Source organism: Seriola dumerili, unplaced genomic scaffold (genome assembly GCF_002260705.1).
Source record: "Seriola dumerili isolate Sdu_G_001 unplaced genomic scaffold, Sdu_1.0 BDQW01000166.1, whole genome shotgun sequence".
Taxonomy (NCBI): Eukaryota; Metazoa; Chordata; class Actinopteri; order Carangiformes; family Carangidae; genus Seriola; species Seriola dumerili.
In genome coordinates, this window is record NW_019174421.1 from 435861 (window position 1) to 448609 (window position 12749).

Genomic DNA, 12749 nt, shown 5'->3' on the forward strand with positions numbered 1-12749 from the left:
CACAGTTTTCTGTCCCACAGGAGGATGTGATGCAGTTTCATGGTGCTGGGTTTGAGAGCGTCCCTGTTTAGTTCAGTCACACAGATAAACACACAAGTCCTAAAACTGCCTGATGTGGTCCAGATGTGTACAGAAAGCATCTGTAAATTGCTATGTTTGCCTTTTCACAAACTGAATAAAGGTCTGACAAATTTGAATCTGTGTTTTAAAAGATCTTTATGGTGTCTGTTATAATCTAGTCCAGGGCTGATAAGTCTGAGTGCAGTGGTTGTTGATCTGGACCTGGTCCATGGTGTGTGTCATTAATGAAATCAAGTTTCCACAGATGTAAAGGTGGCGGTGGCCTGACGTCACTCCTGACCGTGAGGTAGACGACCATCCTGGCTGCTTCAGCAGAGTCCGGCTGCTCCGAGTCTCCGCGGGGGTCCAGCAGATCCGGATCACAGCGCTGCAACACACTGAAGCACAGAGACACAGACACGCAACAGACACACAACAGACACAGACACGCAACAGACACACAACAAACACAGACACGCAACAAACACAGACACACAACAGACACACAACAGACACACAACAAACACAGACACACAACAGACACAGACACGCAACAGACACACAACAAACACAGACACACAACAGATACAGATACACAACAAACAGACACACAACAGCGCGCCATGTTTATTTCACACGGAGTCTGAAAACCGACCAACAACAACAAGTGCTAGCTCTGTCAGTTAGCTCTAGCTAGCTAGCTCTCGAACATCCGTCACTGCCGTTAAATCTCATGGTTTCACACATTTGAGTTCATCGTTTGGCGCGGGAAAGTTCGGCTGAACGTCCAGACACATTTAAATCACTTCCTCTGAACAGAGCAGACGTTAACTGAGAGGACTAACGTTAAATGTTGAAGTTTTTAGAGACTTACGCTCGGACTTCAGCCATTTCTGTTCTCAAATCCCCGCCACGAGTGATCTGATTGGTCGGTTCATTGTGACGTCATAGTTCGTCTTACTCGGGTTTGACTGGCGGTTGATAAACCAGCCTGCAGGTGCATTACCGCCACCTGCTGGACTGGAGTGTGGGAAAGGACGGTAATGATACAAAATCAAGTAGTTTTTGTTTTTTTTGTAAAATTATACTGAAGAAAAAGCAATTTCTTCTCAGACAGTTTCATACTATTAAAACTATTACTATTACTACTATACTACTATCAAACTATTCAAGACTCAAAGAGGAAAAATGATCCGATATTTCACAGATAACAGCAAAGATCAGAGAAAAGTTCTGAAGCTGAACCGAGATCTTTAGATTCACTAAACTTCCACTTTCAGTCAGTAAAAGATCTGAAGAGCTTCAGGTGCAGAAATCAGTCAAATCAACTGAGTCCCGATTCAAGAAGAATCAGAATCAGAATCAGTTTTATTGGCTGAGTATATTTGTTCATACTAAGAATTTTAATCCAGTTTCCAGTGCGAACCGACACAGTAACAGTGTTGAGGAGGACACACGTGGACACAACATAGATTATACAGCCCTTTACAACAATCCTTTCGGCGTACCAAAGTGCTTTTCAACAGGTAATAAGTGAAGAGATAAATAAGTGAAAAACAATTTTTTAAAAAAATAATAAAAGAACAATGAGAGCAATAAAATACAACAAAATCGATTAAGATAAGATAAAATACATGAAGCCATTAGATGGAAAATAAAGAAAGCAATAGGCACATATACAGTAGATAATAAAGTAAAAGATAAAACATATGAAACATATGACTGTTATGTACATGAACGCACCGCTGCTGCTGCAGATTCAGTAAATACATTAGATGCATTAGATGCGGTAGATGCGGCTGCAGCAGAGCAGGTCCTCGCGCTCAGGTCACGTGCTCCCGTGTTGACTGAAGAGAAATAACAGTCTCTGCAGCAGAGAGGCTGACGGCTAACGGCGGAGCTAACTGTGACCTGAGGAGAAACACGGCTGCGAGTTTAACACCGACACAGACACATCACAGTATGAGTTCACCAGCAGAGAGCCGGTGACGTTCACAGGTAGGACTTATTTCACCTGTCGTGTCCGGACCGGCGATGCTGCACAGATATTGCTATTAATGCTAACACGCAGCTAGCAGGCTGGGCTAGCTGGTTAGCTAATATCGATATAGATTTTATTATCTTACACTTGAACAACCTGGTGAAGATAACAGGGAGGTCTGTAACTGCGAGTGTGTCCGGACAGATGTTGATCACTAAGGTAAACAGCTGGAGAGCAGCTGAGCAGAGAGGCTAAAGTGTTAGCTCAGAGCTAGGCCGAGGCTAAACCAGCTAGCTGCACGGAGCTACAAACAGCAGTGAAATCGATCTTTTTTCACTTTTAATAAATAAAACACATGTTTGATAATCGATAAGAAATCTGTAGAGTCTGTATGTCATCAGGTCCTGGTCTGACACATGCAGGCTCTGTGGTTTTGAACAGGACCTGGTCTGATGTGGTCTAATCTGGTCTGATGTGGTCTAATCTGGTCTAATGTGGTCTGATGTGGTCTGACCTGGTCTGACCTGGTCTGATCTGGTCTAATCTGGTCTGATGTGGTCTGACCTGGTCTGATGTGGTCTGACCTGGTCTGGATGGAGGACACTCTTCAGTTTGCTTCATCCTGAGTATGAATCAATCTTACATCAGATCTTCCTGCATCTGTTTTCATAGAGCTGCTACTAAAGATTATTTTCATGAATGATTAATCTATAATCAGTTATAGTATTGATTAGTCAATCATCAATAAAACGGTGAAGAAGATTTTCCTAGAGGCCGCGGCGGCATCAGAGGTTCAGTTCACTGACACTGAAGCCAGAAAATATGACTTTAAACTATGAATTGATTTTGTCAATAGCAGCTGATCGATCGATTGATCTACATTTTGCTGTGAAGAAGTTTGTTTTGATCAGTTGGTGTTTATCTGCTTCACCATGTCCTGTTTGTGTGTTTCAGCTCAGGTGTGTGTTATATCAGCAGCAGGATGCCCATCCCTCCTCCTCCTCCTCCTCCACCAGGGGGCCCCCCGCCGCCCCCCACCTTCAGCCAGGTGAGACACACACACACACACACACACACACACACACACACACACACAGACACAGACACACACACACACACACGTGTGTACGTACGAAAGCACACAGTGAGGTGTCTTTTATCACTGTGGAAAAAGGACAACAAACTCAAGACGGACCTGTTTACTGTGGCTCTCTATAGAATTTTGTTTATTTATTTATATATTTAAAGTGGATTTACTGGTATGTTCTTTTATTCTGTGATTATTTTCTGGATTGATTTCTCTCTTTTAGTATATTATTATTTTATCTTATATTTTTATTGTTTTATTTATTATAATGACTCAGTGGCAAAGCTGATGTAACTCCACAGAGACAGAGGATCTTTGATTGGTTCAACACCCTCAATGTTGTGATGTGATTAAGTTTGTAGTAAACTGACGGTTTAAACCCCCCCACCCCCACCCCGCCCCCGCCCAGGCCAACACCAGCCCTCCGAAGCTGAGCAGAGAGGAGGCCAAAGGTCGCGGCGCTCTGCTGTCAGACATCTGTAAAGGCACCAAGCTGAAGAAGGTGTCGGTGGTGAACGACCGTAGCGCTCCGCTGCTCGACAGTAAGACTCAAACACCAAAGAGCCAAACACCTCCCACAGAGCACCCATACATTCGCTTATACCAATACCTACACCAGCAACAGAGCCAGCCTAAACAGCAGGGGGCGCCGTCTGAGGAGCAGAAGAAGACGGCCGGAGAAAAGAGCTCCGAGAGTAAGACACAAACCTTCTCTGATACTAGAGGCTGACTGCAGGAGGCTGAGGGTCAGAGCTACACAGCCGCCATGTTTCCTGTCCACAGGAGGACACACTGATGATCACATCACTATTTATTATATCATTCAAATTAATAATCAGACAGAGTCCAAACCTCACAGCTGAACACCGTCATCATGTTTGTTCAACCACAGTTTGATGCAGTGATTTGAAAATGACAAACACTGAATGAAAACAGCTGCTGCATGATGCTGTATGAGGCGGCGTCTGATTGGATAAAACTGAGTCAGGTGAGATTATTGAACGTCCCTGAGGTTTTTTAAATGGAGAATTTCCTGTTTGTATTGAGACGTAAATACGTGGCAGTTTATGAGTGAAAGGTCCAGGTAAACAGAGCGCTCCTCACAAGATGGCGTCCAGTCCCAGCACACCACACGGCGTGACAGTTTACTGTTGATTAAATAATTTGCACATGAACATGTTTATGCCGCTGTGGCGCCACCATCAAGACAAACCATGCTGTCGTCAGCTCTCAGCCAATCAGCTCAGACCGCGTCCCTGAGCTGAATCTGATCCAGGATCAGGTCTGTGAGAGGACAGGAAGACATGTCACTCATACTTGATCACATTTATCTGTTCAGACAGACTCTGGCTGTTTGTTGGTGTTTGTCTCTGTCCCTCGTCTGATTTGTTCTTTATTATCTTTATAATTCTGCTTCTCTTCTTTGTCTTTCCCGGCTGATCTCTCATCAGTTTGGACTAACTGTGGTTTAGATACTCAGACGTCTGGATTTAGATATTCAAATCAGTGCATCAAACTGTTGCGTGTGGAGTTGATGGACAGGTGGAGGAGCGGCTGGTTAGAGCAGATCCTGCAGCTTCCTGCAGAACTGATGCTGTTTCAGCCACAGAGCAAACGTCTGCTTCACGTCACTGTCACAGAGTTTCACTCCAAACTCATCTGTCCTGTGGGAAAGGGTCTGAACCCTCAGTGTGTCCACTCAGTCTGATCACAACTATCAGTCAATTCATCGATCAGTCGGCAACATTTTCTCTATTGGTTCAGTGTGTCCCCTCCCCCTTTGTCCTGCTCCAGCAGAGCCCCACCCCCGTTAGTGTTACTACTGCACCATGTTTGTAATCTGTCCGTTTCCTAAACGATGACATAAACAATCAGATAAATTCAATGTGACAGAAAGTGTAGGTGAGACAAAAAAGGACAAAAATACAGCAGATTTCAGGTAAAAACACTCAGAGAAACCAAATCCTGTAAAGGTTTGGATGGTGGGTCCAGGTGGGCGGGGCTTGGTGACTGCTTTGTTGTGACATCACAAAGTTCCAGAAGTCCTGACGGCTGGTTTTAAGGCTCAGTTTCTGAATACAGGCTGTGTGCATTTCTCTGTGGACTGAGGCTTTGATACTTTCACAGTATTAATATAGAAGCTAGAGCTGATCTATAATCACACTACACATGGACACAGACCTTTACACTGGAGGAGCTTTAACGTTAATGAGTAGGAATAAGATCAAAAGAGAAAGTGTCGCAGCAGCTGAAGAAACAGAGAACTAACTAAAAAGATCAAATACAGTAAGAGCTTCAGCTTTACACAAGTTAACCATGAAAAACTGAACCACATGGTAGAAAGTGAAAAATAACTTTCAACTAGAATCACCTCCGCCACTCAGACTAGTTCAGGTTACACCCCAAAATCTAATCAGGTCGTCCTTGAGTCCAGGTGAACACTTTTACCAAATTTAAAGAAGTTCCATCGTGACGAAATTCAGACAGACAGATGGACAACCTGAAAACAAAATGGCTGCCGCTCTGACTGTTGCTGCCACAGAGACGTAATAATTAAAAGCTGCTGTGGTGAGCGACGTCAGCCGGAGGGTGAAGTGTGTGTCAGCAGCAAATTAACACGAGCAGCTGCAGCATCATAGACCAGCACAGAGCAGGTCTGTAAACTGACTCCAGATCAGTCTCTACTCTAGTAAAAACCAGGTGTGTGAAGTGAAACTGTGACTGAGCAGCTGATCACCTGTGATGTCGTTGATTATGATCACATGTTCTCGACTGTTTGTTGTGCTGTCGGATCATCGGAGCTGCGTGGGAGCGTAAACACTTCATTTAACTTTAACATCTCACTCCACTTCATTTCACTGCATCTCACCTCATTCCAGTGTTTGACGTGGTCACCTGGTCTCACCTGGTCTCACCTGCGCCCCGCCTCCTATCACACGCTCATTCATCCCGTCTGTGATGTCATCGTAGTGTCGGTGTAGTGTAGTGACGTCCTGCCCTCAGGAGGCGGAGCCCTCTCTCACCTGTCCAATGGTTGTGGTTCTCAGAGCCTAAAGGAGGCGGACCAGCAACAGGAGGAGCCAATGGGAGCGGAGCAGCGAGCCCCTCAGGTTCTGTTCCACCAATAGGAGGACTGTTCACAGGCGGAGTTCCCAAACTGAGGCCAGTCGGAGGTGAGGAGTTTTTTCTTTTTCTTTCTGTTTATTTTGCATATTGTTCTTTATTATAAATTTATATTTCATCTATACTTTTAAAGTAATTCTTTGTTTTTGAACTTTAATGTTTTACTGTTTTTGTATATGAATAATAGTCATATTTATTAATATATTTTACTATTATAATTACATTTAACATTTAAAAACTATTATCATTCTTGGAATTTTATTGCTTTACATTTTTCTTTGAAAATGTTCAAACTACTTTTATTTTTGTTTGTTAATGTCGTAAGTTTTGATTTATTAACAATAATAATAATGATGATTGTTTGTTTGTTGACGTTTGTGTCAGACGGATCCTCTGGACGTTCTCCCTCCACACGAGCTGCAGCGCCCCGCCCCCCTAGTCATCGCCATGACGACGCAGAGAGCCCCTCCCCTCAGGCATCATCGCCGATGGAGACGTGTCGCTCCCAGCGTCCTTCACTCCCCAACCTGTCTTCCTCTCCCTCCCCCTCCTCCCCCTCCTCTGCTGCCTCCTCCCCCTCCACTGGCATGAAGCACTCCTCCTCCGCCCCTCCCGCCCCTCCTCCCCTTTCTCGCCGTGGTAACGCCCCGTCCCCTCCATCCTCCTCCTCTTTCTTACAACAGAGAGAAGCCCCTCCCTCCGACCCCTAACAACACCCCACCCCTCCCCTCCAAACCTCCCCCGTCTCCTGGCAACAGCAGACGCCCCCCAACCTCAGGAGGAAATCCTGCCTCTTCCACCCCCTCCTCCTCCTCTTTGGCCCCCCCCCCTCCACCTTACCGCATCACCAATGGTCCGACAGGTGGCAGTGGGGAGGCGGCGCCCGAGCTGCCGCAGCGTCACAACTCACTCAGCAGTAAGAGGACCGCCCCCTCACCTGGAGGCCACACCCCCACAAGAGGCCCCGCTCCACCTCCACCCCCCTCCTCTCCCACCCCCTCCCAACAAGGTGCCAACAGGCCGCCGCCCCCTGTCAGAGAGGCGCCAGGTAGAGGAGCAGGTGAGGGTTCAACAGCTGATTAAAACGTTTCAGTTCATCTGTCACAAGAATGATGATGTCACCGTGATGTCATCGGTCCATGCTGGAGGTGTGACTGCAGAGAGGCTCTACTGAATGACTAGTGCATTATGGGAAATGTAGGACCCGGTGTTTCTGAACTAAAAGTCAGGAGGTCTTCAGAAGAGAAAATCAGTTTATTTTTGTTTCTGTGTCACTTTATTTTTTAATCAGTATTTTCTGGAATTTAAAAAACTAATGTATTTTAGATTTTTTAAAATATTAGTTAATTTTTTTTATTTTTTATTTTGTTTTCTAAAACGTTTCCATTATTTAAATTATGTATTTTAAATTGAAAAATAAAAAAAGATATATCATCATTTTATTTCATGTTTAAAATTCAGTTATTCACATTTTTCTGAATTTTTAAGATTTTATATTTTTCATAATTTAATTTTTTTCTTTTAATTATTATAATAATTCTTTATTTATATGTAATTAGTATAATTTTCTTTTTTCTTTTTTTTCTTTTTTTTTTCTTTTTTTTTGTAATTTTACTTTGTTCATTTTTCTGCACGTTACCTGTGCTGATCACCTGTATTGAACATCAGTGCTGATCACCTGTATTGAACATCGTTGCTGATCACCTGTATTGATATCTCCTCTCAGCTCCCCCTGTTCCGGTCCAGTCGTCGTCTTCGAGGGCCGGGGGCAGAGAAGCCCCGCCTCCCCCGCCTTACAGGACACATGGTAGCCCCTCCCTCTCTTCTGAGCCCCCCACCAGAGGGAAACCTCCTCCCCCGCCCACCCGCACCCCTGCTGCTCCTCCCCCGCCTCCCCCTCCCCTCCGCAACGGACACTCCTCTTCCTCCTCCTCCATCCCTCGCTCGTTCGTCGGTGAGTCTCTCCATCAAACACCTGAACACAACAGCAGCTCTGTTTCCTGTATTGATTAATCACTGCTGCTGATCACTTCCTCCGTTAATCAATTAGTTTTCAGTTTCAAAATAAAATATTGAAGTTTCAGCTGCTTTAAGATTTAAATCTTTGTTGTCGTGACTTGTTTCCTCATGTGAGACGCTCAGTGTTTAGTTATTGATTCAGTTTGGACGTCATCTCTTCATGGCTTCATTCTTCTCCCTCCTCCTCCTCCTCCTCCTCCTCCTCTTCCTCTGTCTTCAAACACCTGGCCTCTGCTGCCTCCATCTGAATAACCAGCAGGTGTTAAAAGAAAGACGTGTTGTCTCTCTTCCCACAGACGACTTTGAGTCCAAGTATTCGTTTCATCCTCTGGACGATTTCCCTCCTCCAGACGAGTACAGACACTTCACCAAGATCTACCCCAGCAAGGCCAACAGAGGTACGAGCACCACACCTGTTCAGGGCCGACGCCATGAAACACGACTGACATCAGAAAATACAAACCTTATTTTCACTGGTGGAAAAGGAGGATTATAGTATTAGTAGAATTAGTTCTTCACATTTCTCTTCCTGAACGGGCTTTTAATAAAACGTAATNCTGATCACCTGTATTGAACATCAGTGCTGATCACCTGTATTGATATCTCCTCTCAGCTCCCCCTGTTCCGGTCCAGTCGTCGTCTTCGAGGGCCGGGGGCAGAGAAGCCCCGCCTCCCCCGCCTTACAGGACACATGGTAGCCCCTCCCTCTCTTCTGAGCCCCCCACCAGAGGGAAACCTCCTCCCCCGCCCACCCGCACCCCTGCTGCTCCTCCCCCGCCTCCCCCTCCCCTCCGCAACGGACACTCCTCTTCCTCCTCCTCCATCCCTCGCTCGTTCGTCGGTGAGTCTCTCCATCAAACACCTGAACACAACAGCAGCTCTGTTTCCTGTATTGATTAATCACTGCTGCTGATCACTTCCTCCGTTAATCAATTAGTTTTCAGTTTCAAAATAAAATATTGAAGTTTCTGCTGCTTTAAGATTTAAATCTTTGTTGTCGTGATTTCTTTCCTCATGTGAGACGCTCAGTGTTTAGTTATTGATTCAGTTTGGACGTCATCTCTTCATGGCTTCATTCTTCTCCCTCCTCCTCCTCTTCCTCCTCCTCCTCCTCTTCCTCTGTCTTCAAACATCTGGCCTCTGCTGCCTCCATCTGAATAACCAGCAGGTGTTAAAAGAAAGACGTGTTGTCTCTCTTCCCACAGACGACTTTGAGTCCAAGTATTCGTTTCATCCTCTGGACGATTTCCCTCCTCCAGACGAGTACAGACACTTCACCAAGATCTACCCCAGCAAGGCCAACAGAGGTACGAGCACCACACCTGTTCAGGGCCGACGCCATGAAACACGACTGACATCAGAAAATACAAACCTTATTTTCACTGGTGGAAAAGGAGGATTATAGTATTAGTAGAATTAGTTCTTCACATTTCTCTTCCTGAACGGGCTTTTAATAAAACGTAATATGATATTATATGATGTAATGAGAGGGGGGGGGGGCAGTTGTCACTTCACCTGAGGAAACATTGAGACGTACAATAACATGAGTCGTTGATTCTGTTTGTTTCAGTGATGAGAGGAGCTCCTCCCCTTCCTCCTGTCGGGAGGTGAACCATGGAAACTACAACACAGCTGGACGCACACACACACACACACGCACGCATGCACACACACGTACACACACACACACACACACACACATCCTCCTCCATCGTGTTAAAAAACTTCTGCAGCCTCCATCTTCATCGTCCTCGCCTCCTCCATCGCCACCTCATCCTCGCTCACAGCTGATTGGCTGGCGGTCAGTCTGACAGAGAGACGAGTTGACCAATCGTGTGTCTGAAGAGGAGGAGGATGAGGAGCAGCTTCTTCTTCTCTGGTCTGCACCACCCTTTAGTTTTTATTTTTATTTTTATTTTTGCACTTGCACTTTTTGTTTGCATGACCAACGAGCAGCTCCTCGTCCGTCTGGACATCGGGCACATGAAGAAGAACAGTTTGTGGAGCTGAAAGTTGCTGCAGGGACCTTTAGTGGTTTTCTGGGTTCAGGTTCTGGATGGTTCTGGTTCTCAGTGAAGGATCTGCTGCAGTTCAACTGAGAGTAGGAAGTCTGGATCATGAACAGGAACACCTCAGCATTGTGGGAAGTTTTCTCTCTGGTCAGAAATCAGCTGACTGGAGGAGACTGCCTGTTGCCTGGTTACCATGAACAGGTGATGGCTAGTTACTTGTTAAGAAATGTCAGTCTTTGATTTAGCTTCACTTCCTGCTCCCGCTTTTATTAATAGGTGTGTTGTTACGGACCGTCTTTATGCTAAACTAAGCTAAGTTAGGCTAGGCTAGGCTATGCTAGGCTAACCACGTCTCATCTGAGCATCTAACACAAGAAAGAAAGTTACCAAAATGTTGAACTGTTCCTTTTAATGTTCATGATTCAGAGGAAAGACAAACTCACACTGAACTCAGCAACATGTCCTTCAGCAGGCTGGACCTGGACCTGGACCAGGACCAAGACCAGAATCTGGATCTGGATCTGGATCTGGATCTGGACCAAGACCAGGATCTGGATCTGGACCTGGATCTGGATCTGAGGGGTCCAGATTGACAGTAAACTGAGCTGAAATCAGTTTTTATGACTACCTGCTGAACCAACATGAAGAGGATAAAAACACCTGTACATACTTAAACTCACCTGTGTCATCATCATCAGACACACCTGTCCTGGTGATGTCAGCGATGTGACGTGCTTTATTTTGGAGGGACGCGACCTGATTCGACCTCCAGTGCGGATAGAGATCCGTTTCTGACGAGGTCGAGTCTTTAAGTGCCAAGACTGAAGTGAACCAGAGAAACTCACCTGGACTCCTCCCCCTCTGTAACTAACACTAACCTGTGGCATGTCGTCTTTGTGTGAGCAGCATGGTGGCGACGCTTCAGCTTCTACAAGCAGTGTTAAATGATTACAAATGACTGAGAGCGGACTGATGAACGCACGTCAGCGTGTTCAGGTGAACCTGACACACGACGCTCAGGTGAACCTGATGGACGCTCAGGTGAACCTGACACACGATGTTCAGGGAAAAACTGTCTGGAAGTGGAACAGAAAGTGAGACACATGATGTGATGTTAAACAATATAATAAATAATCTGAATTTTACAAGTAAAAAGTCTCAGAATTTTGAGATGAAATTATAATTTTATGGGAAAACGTTGATATTTAGAGAATAAATGAATTAGAGCTGCAACTAATGATTATTTTCAGTATCAGTCGATCAGTTATCTGTGAATTATTGTCTCAGTTCAGACGTTTGTTTCTTGTTTTCACATTGATAAAGAAAAAATCAAATATTTTTCATCTTTGCTTGAAAATTGACATTAAAATCAAATGAACTGTCTAAATAAATGCTGATGAATTTTCTTTCCATAAACTACTCAGTTAGTCGTAAAGTGTTGCAGCTCTAACATTAATAATGTTGAAGAGTAAAAATTAATTTTATGGGTAAAAAGTCATAATGTGAGTAAAGTAACGTTACAAGAGAAAAGTCATTAAAGTCATTATTACAACAAAAGTGATTTTACAAATACAGAAAAAATGATAATTGTCATAATTATTAGTCTGTAATATCACAAGTCACATCATGTTTATTATGAGTATAGTCGTAATGTCACAAGTAGAAATAAAAGTAAAAGAATAAACTGGAGAAAATATCTCATATTAAAAGTAAAGTAAACGGTCGAGATAAAGTAAAAACTCCAGAAGTGAATGAAGCGATAATGTTACAATAAATAAAGACGTCTCACATTATTAGGACTTGTTGTTAAAGTTAACTTTATTCTCATGATGTTGTGACTTTTCTCACGTGACATTGACTTTTTTTCTCGGATTATATTAAAAACTTTTCCCAGAGTTCTGTGCGGCGTGACGCTCTGTTCTGTAGTTGTCTAACAGTTTCTCTCTCTGTGCATGTACGACATGTTGTTTATTTTATGTCATGTGACCGAGCACTTTTCTGTTCCAACGTTTCACTAATAACAAATGAAAAATTTATTTTCCTGCTGAGCTCAAACAGCCTCGTTACTGTTATTTAGTGATGATTTTATTTTGTGACTGGCCCTTTCTATCAACATGGAGCTGGTCTTCTTCACTGGATCTGCAGCTTCAGTCCCAGTTAAAGATGCATCAAGTCTGCTGCAAATATATCAACTGCAGCTTTATCCCCATTCATCCCCATTCACCCCCATTCACCCCCATTCACCCCCATTCACCCCCATTCACCCCCATTCATCCCCATTCATCCCCATTCCCCCTTTTAAAATAAGTTTTCCTTGAACAAAATAAAGACATGAACAAACTTAAAAATAGCAAATGACAGAAAAATATACAAAACATAGTAAGACTTTTTTTTTTTTTGAATTTCCATTTTTTAATAATTTAAAACAATTAAAACCGTTAAAGATTGATGGTGTTTTATTGTTCTT

At 44.0% G+C, this 12749-nt stretch overlaps 1 protein-coding gene across 1 annotated transcript; it reads left to right on the forward strand.

Moving 5' to 3' along the window:
* The first annotated feature begins 1951 nt into the window (after positions 1-1951).
* On the forward strand, positions 1952-9939 carry LOC111226853 (WAS/WASL-interacting protein family member 2-like). The gene is given in 11 exon segments (XM_022752150.1): positions 1952-2058; positions 2996-3089; positions 3538-3670; positions 6176-6301; positions 6636-6921; positions 6923-7292; positions 8082-8205; positions 8567-8668; positions 8884-9111; positions 9476-9577; positions 9841-9939. Coding segments are annotated over 10 exon segments (1578 nt in total). The 5' UTR covers positions 1952-2058; positions 2996-3023; the 3' UTR covers positions 9882-9939.
* The last annotated feature ends 2810 nt before the right edge of the window (positions 9940-12749 follow it).